This window comes from Eleutherodactylus coqui, chromosome 2 (assembly GCF_035609145.1).
Source record: "Eleutherodactylus coqui strain aEleCoq1 chromosome 2, aEleCoq1.hap1, whole genome shotgun sequence".
NCBI classification, from domain to species: Eukaryota; Metazoa; Chordata; class Amphibia; order Anura; family Eleutherodactylidae; genus Eleutherodactylus; species Eleutherodactylus coqui.
The window spans coordinates 66,292,814-66,314,869 of NC_089838.1; the positions used below are offsets into that span (position 1 = coordinate 66,292,814).

Here is a 22,056-nt window from a genome sequence, read left to right on the forward strand (position 1 = left end):
CCACAAGCCTATACGACAGCATCTCCAGGCTGATCAATTTGGCTATGTGCATGTTTAATGCTTGAGCGTGCGGGTGCTTGGCGGCGTACTTGCGCTTGCGCTCAAACAGTTGCGCTAGCGACGTCTGGACGCTGCGCTGAGAGACATTGCTGGATGGGGCCGAGGACAGCGGAGGTGAGGGTGTGGGTGCAGGCCGGTAGGCACTCATGCCTGTGTCCTCAGAGGGGGGTTGGATCTCAGTGGCTGGTTGGGGCACAGGGGGAGAGGCAGTGGTGCAAACCGGAGGCGGTGAACTGCCTTTGTCCCACCTTGTGGGGTGCTTGGCCATCATATGCCTGCGCATGCTGGTGGTGGTGGCTCCCCAGCTGATCTTGGCGCGACAAAGGTTGCACACCACTGTTCGTCGGTCGTCAGGCGTCTCTGTGAAAAACTGCCACACCTTAGAGCACCTTGGCCTCTGCAGGGTGGCATGGCGCGAGGGGGAGCTTTGGGAAACAGTTGGTGGTTTATTCGGTCTGCCCTGCCTCTATCCCTGGCCACCGCACTGGCTCGGCCTGTGCCCACACCCTGACTTGGGCCTCATCGTCCTTGCCCGCGTCCACGTCCTCTAGGCCTACCCCTACCCCTCAGCATGCTGTATTACCAGTAGTGCAGAAACAGAACGCTGTAATTAAATGTGCCGCTTATTGGCCTGTGGTTGGAGGCTGACTTCGCTTACGGAACGCACAGCAGAGCCAGGAAAGAATTTTGCGCAAGCCTGCTTTAACACTTAGCTGGCTGCGTATGAATTAGGACAACTACCCCCAGCAGAGACCCTGTTCACTGGGGACGGTCACAGGCAGCCCAAATAGTTTTTTTTTCCCAAATGTTTTTGGAAAGGCCCACTGCCTATATACACTAAATATGCCTCACCACTACTGGCCCTGGACAATGTAAAATTACTGCAGGACGCAATGCTCTGCACGGCCGATATACAAAAAAAAAAGTGCAACACTGCAAAAAGCAGCCTCCACTCTACTGCACACGGTTAGATGTGGCCCTAAGAAGGACCGTTGGGGTTCTTGAAGCCTAAAATAACTCCTAACGCTCTCCCTATAGCAGCTCCGGCACCAGCAGCACTTTCCCTGAACTATGTCAGAATGCATCTGTGGCGAGCCGCGGGAGGGGCCGATTTATATACTCGGGTGACACCTGATCTCACCAGCCACTCACTGCAGGGGGGTGGTATAGGGCTTGAACGTCGCAGGGGGAAGTTGTAATGCCTTCCCTGTCTTTCTATTGGCCAGAAAAGCGCGCTAACGTCTCAGAGATGAAAGTGAAAGTAACTCGAACATCGCGTGGTACTCGTCTCGAGTAACGAACATCTCGAACACGCTAATACTCGAACGAGTAACAAGCTCGGACGAGTACGTTCGCTCATCTCTAATAATAACCTACCTATCTATCTATATATATATATATATATATCTATATATATATATATATATATATATATATATATATATATATATATATATAAATTCTATGGACCTAAATGATATTTTCCTTCTGTTTACAGAGAGAGGTAGTACTTCTCGGTATTGCCACTTCTAGGTTTGCTTCAAGGTTTCAGAAATGATACACAGCAGCTATTGATTGCAGCCCAAATGTACTGGGATATTGCAGAATTATTTTCAATTTAGTATTATAGCTAGCTGCCTAATCACATAAAACTACTGTGCAGTCCTGAAGCAGCCTAGGCAATAAGTATTTTATTGAGGATAGGCAGAAATCTGTATTAGACATCAGAGTATACTGCAAATGTATCTAAAATGCACAGCTTAATTTCTCATACTGTTTATTACGTATATACTTAGTAAGCATATACGTTTGTCAATATTGATATCCATTTTGCACCCATAGCAAAATTGCATTATTTATGCACTGCAAGATTACTGCATCAGATTTGTTACTTGACAACTTTATGCTGGGAGATATATCATTTAAAGGAAATGGATCACCTTATACTTTTACTAATTAAAAGATATGCTGAAATATATTTTTGTTTTTCTAACTTGTTTTTACTTTCTGATAGTATCATTCTTATACCACTTCCTTACGTAATAGTAAGGGTAGCCATCTTTTTTGAGCTGGTGCTCTGATCTCTTAGCAACAGTTCATAGTTTTGCTTTACAGCAGCCAACTGGACATATGAAACATCTGTCAAAAACTGACCTATTAACTTCTATAGGATTGCGTTGGGAGCATGCCCTATACAGAGGAGGTAATCTGTGACCATCACCTATTATGAATGGTAGATCCTGTGTCATCTATCTTTATATAGTAGTTACCTTTCATTGTAATCCCGCTGGTGATGATAATGAGATTACTGCTGAAAAGCGATCCTTACAAAAACAGTTTGTCAAACTATTGTGATGCTTAATAGCCAGTACAAAAACTGCATAATTTCAGGAATTCTTTTTAAAATGCTATAGAATGTGATGTAGAAAATATTTTCAAAGATAAACATTTTTAAAAAGTGAGGGATTGTTTGTGAGTTTTCAAAGTTTGGCAGAGAACAGATAACAACATAAAGGCTTGTTTACACGAGCGTATATCAGCCAGTGTTTTCACAGCCGACCGATACATGCTTCCATATGAGCAATCCTCCCCTTCCCTCCCCTGCACCAGGTCTCTGCCTCTCTCCTCCCCTCCGGGTGTTTGCAATGGGAGTGGATGTGATGGGGCGGAGCCAAGCTCCCGTCCCCTCCCCGCCCCTTGGCCACAGCCAGCAATGGGAGTGGGTGGGACTGAGCAGAGCTTAGCTCTGCCCCCTCACCCCCTCCCATTGCAAATGCCAGAGTGGAGGAGAGAGGCAGAGGGCCAGTGAGGGGGAGGGAAGGAAAGACTGCTCAGATGGAAGCGGCGGCCAATATATACTTGTGTAAATAAGCCCTAAAAGAAATAAAAAGCATTACCCATCTTCCAAGTGAGTTACGAGCTCTTGTCAAAGCATTCTGATCCCTGCTGTTGCAGGGATCAGAATCTCCTGCAGCAATGATGTCACAATCATTGTCTACATAACCAAGGTAGCCAATTATTGGCCTAATCAGACACATGCCATTCTTTCACACATGGCTGCTGAAGGTAGTGATTGTCTACAGTGGTCACCTGAATGATGATCTCGCATGACCGCTTCGAAAGCTGTAGCAGCAGCACCATAGTGGTTGGGCATTTAAATGATGTGTAAACTCAGCCAACTTCTTCATAAACAATTGGTCATTTTATCAAAATACATTCCTTTTAAATTACCTGTATTAGATTTCATTGTTTCACTGGAAACGGTTTGTCCAACAAGATCATACTGCAGAAGACTAGAAGACTCTTCAGGAACTTCTACTGAGTAGAGTGGACCTTTTTTCCACGTATAAATAATTTCACTTTTGGGGTAGGCATCTGTATATGAGCAATAATAGGAAGAAGATGAGCTTCAAGGTGCTTCTCAAACAATGCTTTCAACATGGGTAAAAGCATTTCAGCAACAAAATGCCTATGCTGAAATACTTTAATATATTAAAACTAATAAGTATAAGTAATACTTGTAAGGATGCAATAAGCACCAGGGCAAGGACTGAATATCAGAAAATAGTCGGGCTAATATAGTTTTGAAAAAAACATTATGTTATTTTCACAATTTTAAATAATTGCAGTATTGAATGACAGGCAAGAGCTGCCTGTGATTGGCTGAGCGCCTCAGACAATCAGAAGCAGCTCTTTCAGCAGGCGTAGATTTTAATTCTCCGCCTGCTCAAATAACTACATTGCAGAGCTGAGGACAGTGTAGAGAGGACATAGCTGAACCCCAGCAGCTGAAGAAAGATGAGTATGTGGGTTTTTTTTGTTTTTTTTACAGTAGTTTGTCTTGTTTTTCAGGGAAGCGCTTATATTTAAAGCCCTTCCCTGAAAAACAATTACAGGGTGCCGGCAGACCATTGCCATTCCCTATGCTGCACACATGTCCTATTTTTGCAGGTTCACGGCTGTAAAACATGGCGAATGGTGACGTGCCCCGCGCATGCGCCGGCCCGAAGAAGAAAGATCCGGCCGCGACGGAGAGAAGATGGAGCCGCGGCGAAGGGAAGATCCGTAGCGGGTGAGTAAATTCCGAATTTTGCGGATCCGGACGGCTTCCATAGGCTTCAATAGAAGCCTGCGGGAACTGTCCCCGCGGGAGACCCGCACAAAAATGGAACATGGTCCAGATTTTTTCATGCTCCATTTTTTTAAAAATCACTTTTATTGACCATCCGCGGGTATTTATCTACCCGCAGGTGGTCAATGCATCCCTATGGGATGCGGATCCGCGTGCAGGAGAAGAGTTAAAATCCGCTGCGGATTTGAATTCTTCTTTTGCCCGTGGACATGAGGCCTTAGTGTTTAGTCAGATGAGCTAATTTTTCACGCATGTATGGACGTGGGGGAAAAAAAATCACGCATCGCATGTAAAAAAAAAATCACGTGACCAGGTGCATTTGCACTCACATATCCTGTCTTTTGCATGTGCACATTTTTTGCGCTTGTAAGAAACAGACATGTGACTGCTATCATTGAAAAGCATTGTTTCTAATAGAGACAATTTTATTTTCTGCCTATACATGCGTGAAAAAAATCGCTTGTCTGACCGCGGCCTTATAGCACATTGTAGTTATCACAACATGTTAAATGTCAACTTAAAATCTCTTATATCTGTATTCATGATGGAGGACTGTATAGTTAAAAAAATCTGGTGTGTTTCTATGTACCCATAATTATAATTATTTATATTCTATTGATATAATGTTTTGGCATCCTCCTTTCAAATACTTCTATTACTTTACTTAACACTATGAAAATAACAGATTTTATGCCTCTTTGCTTTAGGGCTCCCACACACTTGCGATTGCGTTTTTTGTTAATGTGATTGTCAATGGGACTTTCTAATGTAAAAAACGCGACGCAACTGTGTTTTTGGTGCATTGCGTTGCGTTTTTTACATTAGAAAGTCCCATTGACAATCGGGTTAACAAAAAACGCAATCGAAAGTGTGTGGGAGCCCTTATTTGTAAGCCTTCTGCACCAGTTCTAAACTAGAGCATATATGAAACACTGTGAGGCCTCGGTCAGACGACCGTTTTTTGCCGAGATTTGCGGATCGCATGTCGGATGCGCATCCGCAAATCGCGTGACCGAGGTCGACGATTCACCGAAAAATCTGCAGCTAGCATCGTTTTCGGCGAATCGGGCCAGACACGAGGAATCGCAGATCGCGCCTATCTGCGATCTGCGATTCCTTGTGTTCTATTATATGCGCTCAATGGGGCAGGCGGCAGCAGTGCCAACCCCATTGAGAACATATACTACAAAGATCATTCTCCTCTACCACAGCTGTAACAGCTGTGGCAGAGAAGAACGATGTTCGCCCATTGAATTTAATGGAGCCGGCAATACAGCCGGCTACATTGAAAGCAATGGGCTGCCGGCGAGCGCGGGATGAATTTTTCGGGAAGGGCTTAAAAATATAAGCCCTTCCCTGAAAATCATCCTAAAATGTGTAAAAATAAAAAATATATATATACTCACCTTGTCCCTGCAGCCAGAGTTCAGCCGCGGCCGGACGGCAGTTCTCCTGAACTGCTCTGTGTAGTATTCAGCAGCTGGGGATTTAAAATCCCCGCCTGCTGAATGGGCTGCCTCTGATTGGTCACAGCCCTCACCAATCAGAGGCAGCTCTCACTCACCCATTCATGAATGCATGAATGGGTGAGTGAGTGCTGCCTCTGATTGGCTCAGCGCAGGGACCAATCAGGGGCAGCTCTCAGCTGTCATTCAATGCTGAGAGCTGTCCCTGATTGGTCCCTGCGCTGAGCCAATCAGAGACAGCACTCACTCACCCATTCATGAATTCATGAATGGGTGAGTGAGAGCTGCCTCTGATTGGTGAGGGCTGTGACCAATCAGAGGCAGCCCATTCAGCAGGCGGGGATTTTAAATCCCCAGCTGCTGAATACTACACAGAGCAGTTCAGGAGAACTGCCAGACGGCCGCGGCTAAACTCCGGCTGCAGAGACAAGGTGAGTATATATATATATTTTTTATTTTTACACATTTTAGGATGATTTTAAGGGAAGGGCTTATATTTTTAAGCCCTTCCCGAAAATTCATCTCGCGCTTGGCGTCAGCCCATTGCTTTCAATGTAGCCGGCTGTATTGCGGGCTCCATTGAATTCAATGGGCGAACATCGTTCTTCTCTTCCACAGCTGTTACAGCTGTGGCAGAGGAGAATGATCTTTGTAGTATATGTTCTCAATGGGGTCGGCGCTGCTGCCGCCGGCCCCATTGAGTGCATATAATAGAACACAAGGAATCGCAGATTCCTCGTGTCCTATAATTTATCGGACATCCGCATAAAAAGCGGCCATTTGACCAATCCAATTGCGAAGCAATGCTTCTATATATGCGCAGATCGCATGCGCAAATCATGCGAAAAAAACGCCCGTCTGACTGAGTCTTTAGCATGTATTTAGCTAACAGATATTCTAATGTACAAATCTTTCCCAGGTTAAATCACTTTTTGATCCATGTTAGGACCCTCATACATTCATTGTAAGTCAGTGTGGAAAGGAAAAAAAAGATCATAACATATGACAACTGATCTAAACTGATTTAACATAACTAATCTGTCATATCCGTCATGTATCCTATACATAAAGCCATAATGCCATTGTGATCAGAGCTTAATCCCGTTAGACTTTGTTCATAATATCTTTATGCTGCTCTATTCTCTCTAGTAGAATAAAAAAACACCTATTATACCGTTATCAATCCTGAAAAATGGAGGCCACAGCTCCAAAGAGAACAGAGTTTGGATCATGTAATTCCAATAAATAAAAAAAATTGAAAATTAGTTGTATATCAACTCCTAGTACAGTATTTATAAGATTATAAAAATACTATTAATCTGCAAGGCTAAAAATACAGCTCAAAATACATAGGTCAAAGTTCTCACATTGAAAGATGCATTCATTTTACTCACAACTGCCAAATTTCAGTGGGCATGCATGCCCGTCCATAGGAAAATTCATTAACCTCATTGGGCATTCTGCTTTGATTGTCAACCTGGAGTAAATATCATGATGGTATTAGTAATATTGCAATACTAGGCAGTGCCTAAATATATATTATCTTCCGGTGATACTTTATGACTGTGAATAATCATTTAATAATAATGAATAGTAAAGCTTGGGTAGACTATGAGTAAGCTGCTTCAAGATTCATCTGCATAGACAAAGTTTAAATAATGTGATTGCATATACCATAGAACCATTACCATTTCCTGGACTACACCAATCCTATAGGATTTATTTTATCATAGCATTGTTTAGTATGGTTATTATACTTCAGAGAAGTAGGGGATGGCCACAGACAACAGCATGACCCAGTGTGAACACCCCTGTACAGTAGGAAAGGGATTCTCCGCCGCACTTGACCAGAAGCTAATGGCTGCATTGATGACTAGGCTACCCACTGGGAAGATGAATGACCTTATGAGATGCCTATAGGAGGAGAAGGGGGTCTCTCCCGATTTTAATACTTGATAAATAGTAGCAGGGTTCAGGAGAAGAGAAACATGGTTGGTGCTATCAGGTTAACAGTAGCCAATGCTTCAGCCCAAGCATTAGCCCCTTATAGCCATGCATCTGTGGTATGGATACTTCCCCATGGGGGTGGACACCACTGTAGGAGAGGAGATTACATGCGAAACAAGCCACCTATGTCATTGCCTCTCTATTGGGGAGGTTCTTCATGGGACTAGCAATAAGTGAAAAGATACTTTGTATATAGATAATCTCTGAGACCAAAAGGCCTGTGACTTTTGAATTAATAGACTGATACTTGTTAAGCCTTGTTGTCATAAGGTCTGGTTGAGACTGTTTGCAATGTTCAAGTACATGTGCACTTCTTTGGAGAGAAGAATGTATATATCTGTTGATTAGTTAAGTTAAAATAGTTGCAAAATATCCTAGTCTCCACCTGCCTTTCTGCCACTCTATTTACAATCAAACTTCATTTAACATGCACATTGTTTGCTGTCCCATACTTTACATCTTACTAGATTATCAGGAAGTCCCCTATTCTATTCATTAGTCATGATTCCATTAGGCCGCCTGCAGACGAGCGGGTCGGATCCGGCAGCGAGAAATCTCGCCGCGCGATCCGACCCCAGAGCCTGCAGGGGCGAGCGCGTACTCACCCGCGCCTGGCGGCCCCGGCTCTTTGATGTGCCGGCTGCCGCGCAGCCGGCGCATGCGCAGACCGGAGCCGGCGGCCAGGTGAGTGCGTGCTCCGCACAAAATTAGAACATGCCGCGGTTTGTTTGCCGCGCGAGATTTCGCGCGGCCAAACCGCGGCCGTCTGCATAGGAGTGCGTATTGTAATGCACTCCTATGCAGACTTTCAGCGGCGGAAATCCCGCGGGAAATCCCGCGGCGGGATTTCCGCTCGTCTGCAGGCGGCCTTAGTCAGCTATTTCTTTAGTTCCCACTAGAGAACAGTGTGGGCCACGTGCATACATGGCCTCCACTTACCCTCTGTTCTGCAGCCAACTGGATTAAAGTGGAGATATCCCTAATTCTAATGATTGATATAAATTCTAATGATTGATATAAATAGTCAGACCTCCATGTTATATTATTTCCCACCTGTACCATATGATGGGGAAAGCCTCTATAATTATGAACAGGACATTGTTGATTACTCTCACAGCAATGTCATATACATACCAAATAAACAGCCTATGAGACTTCTATGGACACATGAGTAGAAGAATCTCAATTTATGATAATCTAAGCATATTTTCCATGAACCTACTCAAGTCCTCACCTTTCCTCAATCACAACAATGTTAACAAATAAGGTATGTGTGTGTGTGTGTGTGTGGGGGGGGGGGGGGTGACAAGCCTCTGATGGTGTCATATGAGAGCATTAAAGGAATTTTCTGACTTAAAAAAAAAAAAAACTTGCCATAGGCCTCCTATGACTAGATTCCCTCTGTTCTAGCTGACACAGAAAGCAATGACTTCTTGTCCATTCCTCACAAGAAAGCTGCAGCCCATCACTGTTTAATGGTATTCATGACTGCTGAGACTAGCAATTGGTCAGGTGATTGATCAATGTGATATCATTGCTTCCTGTTTCAACAGGGGCAGGAGCGAAGGGAACCTGATTTGCAGTGCTGTAACAGAGGCACAGTGGATGGGTGAGTGATGGCTATTATTTTTGTTTTATGCCATTCCCTACCCTGGAGCATTTTTTTAAAGGTTGGAAATTCTTATTTAACTGAGAAGGGGGCAGAGATTCTTGAGAAAGATGCATGGTTTATTATAAATGTGGGTTTGTCAGAAAAGGGTATGAGTAAATTCTAAAAACCTATTTCTTCAAAATGTAGATAAACCCAATGTGCTGAAATCTGAAATCAATCAATATATGTTATCTCCTTAGATAAAGGAGTAGATATTTAGAGATTGGTTGTACTACACTTTTCTACAGCTATTAAAGCTCGCTATAAAAAATATATAATGTTCAAAAATAGAAAAAATGCATCCCTATTTTTGCCAATTCCAGAGCAAAATGCATTACAATCTTCTATAGTATTTAAAAAATGTTTTATGAAACCATCCATGTTTCAGCTGACTAGATAAATCATGGGTAGTGGTGATGGTGGGATACTATACGGTCATATTCGAATGGCCGTATGTGAGTTGCACCTCAGATTCTTGGGCACACTTCACATTGGATAGCACTCGGACACTTCATGCATGTGCAGTCTGATGTGTGGGACACTGCACATTTGCATGTCCTACTCTTGTCCTCGAAATGCACCAGAATAGGACATCCTGAATTTTTTTTTTCACACACGTGAATAGTCAATAATAGGTTAATGTGCTGTCCATGCAATATACACATGGGATAAATAGCCATGTGTATGGTCCTTTAAACTGCTATCTATACAAATTATTATAGTTATCATAGTGGTTAAAATTATATTAAAATTTCCAGAAACATAATCAATATATAATTTTAATTAGCAAGAAGAATATTGTACATTACAGTATAAATGAAGCAATGGATGCTTGGGAAATCTGTGGCCTTGCAAGAGTTAAGTGGTCTTGCTGGTTTGTGAGTGTCAGTTTTCACTGGAGCCCCACTACTTATGCTTGCTATCATAACTAATTTTCATCACTTTGTCTAAAAACCCTCTCCTCTAAATGAATTAATTGGTGGTCTTCAATATTAAAGCTTTCCGATGACCTACTTTTGCTCTGTCTTTTAACACTAATTATCAAGGTCAACTAAAGTTTAACATCATGTTAGGCTTTGACATTTACGGGTGATTTAGTATGTACCACGTGAAAATGTCAAATGAATACAGGGGAAAAATTGAATGTTATATACATGGAAATAATTTCCACTCATTTTTAGAAAGACGTTTGAAATACAATTTCCTCACCTCATTGTGTATAGGATTGTCCCATTCTGCATGATTCTGAAAAGCTTATTGGGGGTTGTCATATTGTGAGAAATTGACCTTTTTCCATTTCTGAAAAAAGTGTCTGGAGTCCAGATCTTACTGACCATTAAGTTATTTAACCTAAGTATTTCTGTGGGGCCATCAAATTTTAGTCGCTCATCAATCCATGTCTGCCGGAAAAAAACATCCATTGTGTATTCCTAGAGGAAAAATAAGACCATTAAAGGTTTCAGGCCAGAACACCAGACCCAATAATTTAATAGACAACTTAACTAGCATGTTAGCCACACTTCTGTCACTGCTTAATGATTTTAATCCTATTACCATTAAGCAGTTACTTAAAAAAGCTACTACAGGGGGAGGGGGAATGAGTCTTTTACTTAATGTCTCACTGAACAAAAACTTAATCAAGCAGTACAAAATGGCTTGAATGTTCTTAGGCAAATTAACTGAAAACCTGTAGAATTATTATATGCAAATATATAATACTTTGAAAATACTATGTTAAAATTACTTTTAAAACAAGAACAAGTAATTTTTGTTATACTATGTATTACTTTGATAGCCAATTTTTTTTTTTTTATATAATCATAACACATGACATTTGATCGGGTAATCTGTAAAATGAACTATTGGACATGTTGGAAAGATGGAGCCAATTTGGAGTCACTTTGATTCTACAATACAGAACAATAGATCAAATAGTTACATTGAAGAAAGACATATGTCAATCAAGTTTAATAAAGGAACGGGAAAGGATGGGATTAAAGGAAAAGGAGGCATGGGGAACAAAACTTCTGTACATTTCTATAAGAAGTGATGTTATTTTCTTCTAAGAAATCATCTGAGCCTTTTTTGATATTATCACCTTTTACTGCTATGACCAGTTCTCGAGGTGACAATATTCTTCAGAATTGCAACTCTTGTGGTAAGGAAGCCTTGTAACCTCTGGAGATTCAACCTTATTTCTCCAGATGGAGGCATTGCTCCCTTGTCTTCTGAGAGGATGTTACTTGCAATGGCATATTTTTCATAATGGCCATTTGCTATATATACTTATACAGATTAATCATTCTAACTCCACGGCACCCTTTCTATGAACGGGTGTCTAGAACTAAAATGTATATTTTAGATAAGACAACAATGGCATTGTGAAATGGTTCATACCACTTTTGATACATGGCAGTAAGGGGCCTTAAGCCCTATTTAGACACAACAATTATCACTCAAAATTCATTCAAACAATGGCATATGAAGTATGATTATTGTGTGTAAATGCTACCATCGTTCACTCTTCAACTGAAGGATAATTTTAAAGTGAGCTTAAAATCCATTATTCAGCCGGAGAGTAGGTAACAGACTGCATGCCGTGTTCTGCATGGGAGTGCTGATTACATTGCATTCAGCTGACAGGTCTTGGGAGTACAAAGGAGCTGATTGCAGAGTTCAGACCACCTGTGGTTTTCTACAAGCAGCTCCTGGGAGACTCATTTAAATGCAAATGAAGCTAAAAAAGTGCTAATGGACATTAGTGTTCTTAGCACTTTATTCAAAATGATCACTAGAACTGTAAATCTTTCAATCATTTGAAAGATTGTCTTTGCCTGTAAATGAGCCTTTAGAAGCAGCTTAATGACATGTTGTTATTTGACCTATGACTTGCAAGTACAGGGGATCCTTCTCTGGAATTGACTGTTCCAGATTTACTTTCTCTAGAAACAGGGTGCATGCGGATTATTAGTAGCCATAATTTACATCTATCCATATCTGTTGCTTGGTTTCATTTCCAAAAATATGTCTTCACTGCCCCTGTAGATTGCCTTCATATGGCACCACATTATAAAGGTATTTTCACTTAGAAGCTATATTTCTAGGGCAGAAAATCACTGTAACATGGCATCCATAGGATATGGAACATTTTGTTCTCTTAGATTCTGTATGCATCTGAGGGAAAACAAGGTTAGACATTAAATCTGAATTAATATTTATATATGTGTCCTATTATAGATCAAAACTTAGTGAACTTGTAACTATTGATCCTATCAAACTGGCTATTCATTAAATCATCCACAATGTAGATGCAGCCTAGTATTTTACATAATGGCTTTTACAGCTACTAATGATGCTCTTCGACAAGTTTTGCACTGTTTAGCACAATTGGAAGCTTTCGGCAGTGATTTTTCAGAGCTGACAATGCTTCAGTGCTTCTTTAAACTGTAAAGCAGGCCTAACTTGTGACGCATCCCTGAGTTGTTGATGAGGCATGGATCGAAAGATAGTTTGGGCTGGTATGATCATCTGCTAATCACTCTTGCAGTATATGCTTTTCTCTCAGAGTAACAATATCTGATTTAGCAAGATTACTTATTCATTTTGTATTTATTTTCATGTTGTTCTGCCATCAGAACAAAAACAATATAAATTGAACAATATTTTGATGGTATTGATATTTGTGAGGCTCAGATCACACTACATTCTTGCTGGTGAAGTCCCAGTAGTAGCTTGAGAAACCCTGATCTGGTTTTATCTCATCCTTTTATACACTTCTCCAAAGATTCTTTCATGCTGAACTACACTGTAAGGTTTTATTCACACAAGCGTGTATACATATATTGTATTCCAATGCATTCGTTCACATGGGAGAATTTACGGTGTGTAAAAACATTGCACCATAAAAAATAGAACATATGGACCGAAATCCATGCCTGCTATTATACGCTGGGTAAGAAGATAGTTCTGGAACTATCTATCGACCGATATACGCTGCAGCTCCCATAGACTCCTATGGGAGCTGGGGGAAAAAGGAGAGGGAATCATTTTAGCAGCTCCCAACGCTGCAAAAAGCCTACAGGCGCCTTTATTCAAGCATTCCATGTCATTTCAGGTATTTATGCTGAGCAAGGAATTTCTGGTCTGCGACGTATTTTTTTGCTAAAACAACGTACCCAGCCATGGGAATTAAAGGGGTTGTCCCACGCCGAAACGGGTTTTTTTTTTTTTTAACCCCCCCCCCCCCCCCGTTCGGCGCGAGACAACCCCGATGCAGGGGTTAAAAAAACAACCCGCACAGCGCTTACCTGAATCCCGGCGGTCCGGCGTCTTCATACTTACCTGCTGAAGATGGCCGCCGGGATCCTCTGTCTCCGTGGACCGCAGGGCTTCCGTGCGGTCCATTGCCGATTCCAGCCTCCTGATTGGCTGGAATCGGCACGTGACGGGGCGGAGCTACACGAAGGCGGCATTCTACACGAGCGGCCCCATAGAAGACTGCAGAAGACCGGGACTGCGCAAGCGCGGCTAATTTGGCCATCGGAGGGCGAAAATTAGTCGGCTCCATGGGAACGAGGACGCCAGCAACGGAGCAGGTAAGTATAAAACTTTTTATAACTTCTGTATGGCTCATAATTAATGCACAATGTACATTACAAAGTGCATTATTATGGCCATACAGAAGTGTATAGACCCACTTGCTGCCGCGGGACAACCCCTTTAAGCTCGGGACTTGATCACGGAAAATCATCCATTCGTGCAAATTTACAGTGCGTGTCGGCAAATGTAAAAATGCATACACATGTGTGAAGGAGCCCTAAGACATATTATTTTTTATTATTTTTATCATTCACATTCTTTTATCAGAACCTCTGCTTAGTTATAAACTATTTTGTATATAGCTTATAGCTTATATATATACTTTTCCTTATAACTGATCAGTACAAATATTATAATCTATCATAAAGAGGAGAAGTTTTGGTTGCCAACACAACTAATGTATAAAATTTCCACTGACTGGTCACAATCATGGATGCACTCATTACAGTTCCCACCACTCGCAACCAAGCCCACCTGTGAGCATGGTAAATTGTCTGAATGACTGGCCTCATTTAAAATGATTACCTTTTTTCTAAATAAACAGATAAATATCATCTTCCATGCAAAATATATCTAATCGAATGGCTAGTTGTGGCAGCCACCAAAAGTGCATGAAACAGACAACTTTATTCCAATGCATGCTAAAACAGAAAATATGTACGTATGTACATGGAGTCTCGCGTTGCTTTTGATTCCCAGTCATTGTAACAAGCATTGTATAAAAAGTCCCACTTTGACTCGAAGGAATGCGGCCTTTCAATAGGTGGCACTGTGGAGGATTTATTCCATCTCCCTTATTTGCATATTACCCAGAGGAGCGTGCGTGGCCATTTGAGTCTCCTCACTTAGTTTATAGTATATAGTTGCTCTCCCTAAGGAGAAAAGAGCATTTCTGAAAACAGAAAATGTAATGGATGTATCCAAAGTTAAAGGAGGCAATAATTGTTTGAGTGAGTCACGCTCCTTCCCTCAATTTTCCTCACGTCTGGGAAACATTTGTCACCTGCTTTAACTTTGCCTGAGTCCCCCATGTTATCTGTTTTAAAATGGAATAAAAATGTCTGTTTTTATGGATGTTTGGTCAATTCCAATCTCACCACAAGCTACAGTAACTGTGAGTAGAGCTCCAAATGTGCGAGTACAATCGTTCTTCAATGTGTGGACTTTATAAACAATGAGGTTGCATTAACTTTGCATCTTCAGAAGACAGTAAAACCCGGTCAGTTTAAATAGTTTCTATGTTATTTGCATATATAAGAAAAAGTGAGACTTATGCCAATTTACCAAATTCAAAATGTGAAAGCAACATTACACATAGTAGTAAGTAAAGAGTAAGTCCACGTTTTATTTTGACAGTGATATGTTTTTAGTTATATGTTCTATATGTTTTTAGTTATATGTTCTAACTTCATTAGTAAACAACAGTAAACTTGAATGTATTTTTTTAATTATTATTTTACTCGTACATATCATAAATAATTGGTCTCCTGTATTAGGCTGATTTTCTTGTATTAATTAGACAGCTACAGAAGCTTGATAAGTAAATAAAATCTTTAGGTTTCAAATAAAATGTAGCTATTCTACTTTGACCCTAATATAGAGGCTAGCATTATTTTATATAGCAATGATTTACAAGGTTTTGGTTAACAGATATCTAACTATATAAAGCATGCTTGTAGAAATAGGGCACAAATACCTTCTGCAGCATACACTGACAAGCAGATTATACTAAGTAATCTGTTCTAATCAGTTTGCTTAAGCACTGCTGGTGTATTGTAACATGGAAGAATAACACAGTAACTACAAGTATATACTACAAAACACATTTTTACCCAATTATAAAAAAGCCATTAAGTAGAACTCTTACCATTTCGACATCTGAGACTGGACCAAAGCTTGTTACGTAGATATCAGTTTTAACTTCAGTGACACGACCTGACAGAAAATTTTTAAAACTGTTTTAATGAATAAAGGAAATAACATCATTTTTAAAAATAAAATGATGGTTTCTTCATCTTCATGAACAGAAACAAAATAAAAATGAAAATAGAAATGCAAAACTTCCATACAATACACCTTTTTTTTTACTTATTCAGTGTTATGTTTACATCAATTTTGGAGTCTTAAATTAAGGACTGTTATCTTTTAAAATACATCATATTTTTCCTTCAGAATTATTTTGTTAATTAAAAGTTTTACCTCCAAATCCAGGGCGTAGTCTGTTGTCATAACCATCCAGCAATCTATCCAAGATGCGTGTTATATTCTCAGAGTAAACATTGTCATCAAATGCAGAGTTTCCAAAACCTTTATTTGTCCTGTGAATACATGTAGATTGATATATTATTTCATTCATGTATTCAATACTTATGTGTTTAGCTGTGCATTCATACAAGTTTCTTAAGAATGTCTAGACATGCATACAGTATTTGTATATCTTAAGTAAATTTCTTTACCATAAAGCAAAGTAGTACATCAAGAAGATCAGCCAAGCCATGCCTCGGTGCTGATAAAATGTCCAGTGCAATCTCTCTACCCAGTCACCCGTGGTAAGCTTCACATGCCATAGGATTTCCTTTTCTTTTTCAATAATCCATCTAAATTTTGATGAAGAACTGTGTAGTGCAGATGGAGGTTTTCTCCCCCTTTTCGCTCTTTGATTTCCCTCTCAATGCAAAGACTCAACTGACTTGCTCAGCTGAGGGAATTAGATGTTTGAAGGGACAGTACACGGTTGGAGAGCATTGACAATAATCGAATGAGGCATTATGGGAGATTAAAAGGAAGATATCCACAGCTAGGTCTGGCATAGAATTAGCAGGGACCCGTTAGGAAATCTGGACAAGCTACGGTATCTCGCTGATAGAGAAATGGCCCTTGCACTTGACATGTGTATTGAAATAGTTTCATATGTTAATATTACAGTATGTTGTATTCTCATTGTAGTATGGAGAAAAAAATGATGTGAACATTTTTAAGGCATTACATGCCAAATTAGATAATTGGCATTATATAATTTCAGCATGTTCCAGAATTCTACATATAATAATGCAGTCATTAGTTTTACCATTGCAATTATTCTTTAAATTACAAAAAAACATCATTAACCCAAAGTAGTATGAAATTATTAATGTGGGAGTAAATGAGGCTGAGATGCAATATCAGACACAGTTTATAGCAAGTGTGTTACACCTTCTGAAAAATGCAGATACTATGCTTTTGTGATTTTATGCAAGCTCTTTAACCCCTTAATGACTGACAATATGTATTTGTACTGTGGTCACTAAAGCATCTTAGGGTAGACCAATGTCCTTTTCTAGTGCTCTGGTCTAAGGCTGGCCCATGTGCCAACATTATTGGAGGCTCTGCGTTCTATGGACAGCCATGCTCTTGCTATAATTTCCAGGATTGGAACAACTTCTGGTCCACCTGTCTAACAACGTTGATAGTGCGGTCAATAGTAACCATGCCATTTAAAAGGTTCCAGAGGGAGGGGCTCTGGAATCCATTCATGTATATACCAAAATTTTACCAATGAAATCTAAAAATCTGCCTTCAAAAACACACCACTGTATAGTTTCATAAAATAAAGAAATATTTGGTCTTGCAGTGATGCAAAAACACATCCTCTTTAAATTATATGGTTTTATGTCATAGGATATAATAAAAAAGATCTTGTCCTTAGAAGGTTATAAAATGAGGCAAATACAACGTCAGCTGGACAACAACACATGACAAATTATACCATGTCATTATTTAGTTTACAAAAACTAGACGAGAATGCAAAAATATTAAGTACATACTACTTTCATAGGAATTAAGAGGGTAAGTAAAAGCCAGTTGCTATAAATCAAAAGGCCTTGATTAATTGATAACGAGCAAAGGTGACCATCTCTAAAAAAAGCATAAGTTCTGGCAGTTTGCTGGTCTAGAGTATTCAAGCATGCTTTAATATAATGCCAAGAAAGAAATAATCAGCATTGGTCTTAGAGATGCATTTGTTGCTTCCCATCAATCTAGGAAGGGTCATAATGCCATTTCAAAAGAATTTAAAGTTTATTATTCTACAGTGAGAAAGATTATTTACAAGTGGAAAACATTTAACACAGCTTACAATCTTCCCAGGAGTGGATGTCCCAGCAAATTCAATCCTAGGTCAGACCATGTAATGCTCAAAGAAATCGCAAAAAGCCCAAGAGGTACAGTCTTGGCTCTTTGTGATAAAGAAAAAAAAATGTTTAGTCATTAAAACCTTGACAAACCTGATGAGTGCATTGCAAACAGAATCAAAGTAATAACAAATTTGCTTAAAGGGTATCATATTTCCAATGTGGGTAGATTTATGGTGTCATAGACCTGCCCAGTCAACCTATTCAAGGCAGACATACTTGCAGTTATACAAGCAACTGCAGTTATACAAGAAATTGAATATACCCCAAATGGTTTTCGGGGTATTAGGCCTTTAATGAATCAGCAGTTAACCACCATTTGTGTAGTATGGTTACAGATTGTAAATTCTTCCCCTATCTGCAACACATTTTTGTGCAGTTAGCAGGAGTTTTATGGGTTCCCTACTGATATGGTTCCTCCCGCAGGCATGGAAATTCTGCATTGAGCACAAATTAAAAATCCTTCAGCTACCAGATTTACTACATATGAGACCACCCTGCTGGAACCCCCACATGACAATCGAAATAGTTCTAAATATAGTTTCATTCCGTCTGCTGAATTTAGAAAGTGGTGAAGGAGGAGAGGCAGGGGCAGACCATGATGATGTGCTACAAGCCACTATCCACTTCTCACCCCGTGGTACTGTTACCTATGGCTCAGAGGTGGATGAACAGTTAATTTGCTTGTTAAAAGATTTTGTCTTCTTGGAAAGGGCTAATAAGTCCATACTTCCTACAGATATAGCCTAGCTTACTCAGGTCCCACAGACGCTATGGGCAAATAGCAAGACAAAAATTGGGAAACTTCTGGTCCCACTTCTCTTGGTCAAGCTAAAGAAGTAGCTGTACTTCCTCACATGCCTCAGTACCCCCTGAGCCCTGCACAAACGACAGCAAAAAAAAGCATACCTTACTGCAGGCCAGCACCATAAAAAACTATGTTGAATCCTGCTGCTTTATTTGGCTTGGATTCATAGGGGAAGAAATGGACACAGTAACCACCAAACAGCCAGAAAATATTCTGTATTTTAAATCCCTTGAGCCCACAGAACAACAAGATGTCCTATGTCAACATGATTGCATTTGAGCATGTTAAAGATAAACTAATTGCTAATGCAGATTCTGAGGGTTTTTTGTAGAGTGTTCCAGATATCATGAATATGGACAAGCAGAACAGGTTATGCAGCGATAACCAATATTGGTATTTGTAGGAAAAAACACTCCCTTCCTGGGTTTCTGCTCAGGAGGCTGGAGTTGATGGTCTCACTACAATGTGTAGACTAGCTTGAAGATAATACTTAATATCCGCACCAGCTCGAGGTATACTCTTGAAATTGCATTTGATTTTGCACCCTTTTGGTTTCTCTTACTGACAACAATCACATAGTGACTGCAGATTGACTGCATACAGCTACCGAAGGTAGGTGTTTTGTAGTTTGTTAGTTTGCATAGACCTCAATTCACATTAGCTTAGAGGTGTGTCTTGTAAAATAAAATTAATAAAAATACCAATGTCAAAACTATTGCTAAGAGATTGTCATATGAAGTAATTTGTATATATATGGTGTACAAGAAGTCCTAGAAAATAATAGAGATACATGTTTTATTATCCCTCTACTCATTCATGCCTATGTCTAATCATAAGACTTAGTTGAGCCCATATGAGGTTTTGTTTGATACAGCCCCTGTAAAAGGCCTATATTTTCTTCAGTCCCAGCATGAGGATCTCACTTCCTACATAAGTGCTTTAAATCAGGAGTTAACTGTCACTCATAAATGTGTATTTTTCACAATTCCAGATCCAGACTCAAAAGAGGAGTTGCATAGTTTTGCTTTCAGTTGACTGGGTTGTCCTCAATGGGACATATCTGAAAAAAGTTTGGAACCAAGATTTGATGGACCATACCAGATCCAGTTGACAACTACCACTTCAGTTAAATTGGATGGAAAAGACAATTGGGTCCATGCCAACCACTGTAAGTGAGTCTCCGTCCAGAAAGAAGAATCAAATACCCGCTAGATCTATGCATATCCTTTTAGTTATGGTCATGGTATCATGGGGTTGCGGCTTGAATAATACGTAAAATAATTGGGACAATAAGATTGTTAAATATTAGAGATGAGCGAACACGTTCGGCCCCGCCCCTTTTTCGCCCGAACACCGAACTTTGCGAACACCTCGGTGTTCGGGCGAAAAAGTTCGGGGGCCGCCGTGGCAGCGCGGGGGGGTGCGGCGGGGAGCGGGGGGGAGAGGGAGAGAGAGAGGGCTCCCCCCTGTTCCCCGCTACTGCCGCCCGCGCCGCCGCGCATCTCCCCGCCCCCCGGCGGCACCCGGACACTTACGCGCGAACACTCCAGTGTTCGCTAAAGCCGGTGTCCGGGTGCGGATGTGTCCGTTACGGACACGTTCGCTCATCTCTATTAAATATCATGAAGTACTTACTGCAACATTTAATGATGCAGAAACATTAAAAAAAATGTTGGATATGTACTCATGCTCTGTAGCATCCTCCTTTATGCCCTATGTGACTATACCTTTCACTGCGGAGGAGATCAGTTCATGGTTCAATAAAATTTTTGGTACCCCTATGTTGCCACAAAAACACCAGAGCACAACTGTCCCAATAATAGTTGGAGCATGGCTTGGTAACCCCTGGTTTGTTCTTAATTGCTTATGGACTGGGGATCATCATGCCATCTCATTTGCCCAAGAAAAGTGTCACTATAGACTGTTGTCCCTTATGAACAAAAAAGTGCTTGTGTAGCAGTCACAAAAAATATGGCGATTCTGTTTTCGAATCACCCACTATGGGGATTGCAATGGGTTACCTAATAAATGTGTACAAGGTGTGGGACAACATAAATTGTAAGACCGTAGAAAATCAGCCCAGAACATAGGATGTCCTGCTCTTGGATGACAAGTTGTCTAGAGTCCTAGATCACATGGTAGTAGCCATGCCACTTTTATTTTACTGTATGATGGTTTGCCATAAGCAGTAATACTTGAACACACACTCTTCAATAGAGCTGCAGATATTTAGACAAATTTAGACAAATGTCTATGGGCATGGCTAACAGAATGGTTTATTTTCCCATTCATACCACAAATGAGGGATTAGTTAGTGAAAGCTACAGACTGTCTAGATTATCAAATTTTGACAGTATCGGGTCTGGTTAATCAAACTAATGCAATTCAAGCTTAATTGATAGCTGTTACTAACCAACAGACAATAGTGCTAGATTACTTTACGGCTGACCAAGAGTGGCATATGCTAGCATGTGTTTTGTGCTTTGTCACACTTGGGTATTCTCATACATCAAACACCTAACTACAATTTAGAGCAAAAATTAAATCCTGTCAGCTAGATGAAACCTGTGAAAGACCTCCAACACTGTTGAGTAATAGTAAAGTAATAGCTCGGGGAGCATCAATAGTGGGGTCTAGGAATCAGCAACAAATAATGGCAGGGTAATAAATGGTATAGCATGTGATATGGAACGAGCCCTTAACGTTACCTCACAGGCTCTTGACATATTACTGTTGGATGTACAAGGTACTCAAAAAGCTGCTCTACAGAACAGAGCTAGAATTGATGGTATTCAATCATGGATGAGAGAATTTGAAGGTATGTGTTGTTTCAACCTAACTAATGATTCAGAATCTATTCATAAACATATACAAGATATTTAAAATAAAAAAAAAGGTTAGTACAGACACTCATACAAAATAAGGACCAGGGATGGTTAGATTGGCTTTCCGGTTCCTGGTTCAGTGCATCTTGGTTTCATCTACTTTTTGGTATACTTTGTAGTGTAGTGGTAAGTTGTATACTTCTTTGCTGTTGCATTCTGTGCATACCTAATCTAGTAGGTTTTATATAATAATTTGTTAATGGGTCCACGAATACACAAATCAGCAACTCATGCAATTAAAGAAATCCAATCTAGACCTAACATAATGGGTACATCATG

The 22,056-nt window shown here is 40.3% G+C and overlaps 1 protein-coding gene across 1 annotated transcript in view; it reads right to left on the bottom strand.

The window, feature by feature from the left end:
* Window positions 1–16,196, bottom strand: part of GABRA6 (gamma-aminobutyric acid type A receptor subunit alpha6) — a 33,767-nt gene extending 17,571 nt beyond the window's left edge. The window contains exons 1-5 of the mRNA XM_066589799.1: window positions 16,115–16,196; window positions 15,783–15,850; window positions 10,526–10,746; window positions 7,053–7,135; window positions 3,292–3,435 (exon numbers count right to left, since the gene is read on the bottom strand). Of these exons, the coding sequence (XP_066445896.1) occupies window positions 3,292–3,435; window positions 7,053–7,135; window positions 10,526–10,746; window positions 15,783–15,785 (451 nt within the window). The 5' untranslated portion in view covers window positions 15,786–15,850; window positions 16,115–16,196. The remainder of the gene's footprint in view (window positions 1–3,291; window positions 3,436–7,052; window positions 7,136–10,525; window positions 10,747–15,782; window positions 15,851–16,114) is intronic.
* Between the last annotated feature and the right edge of the window lie 5,860 nt (window positions 16,197–22,056).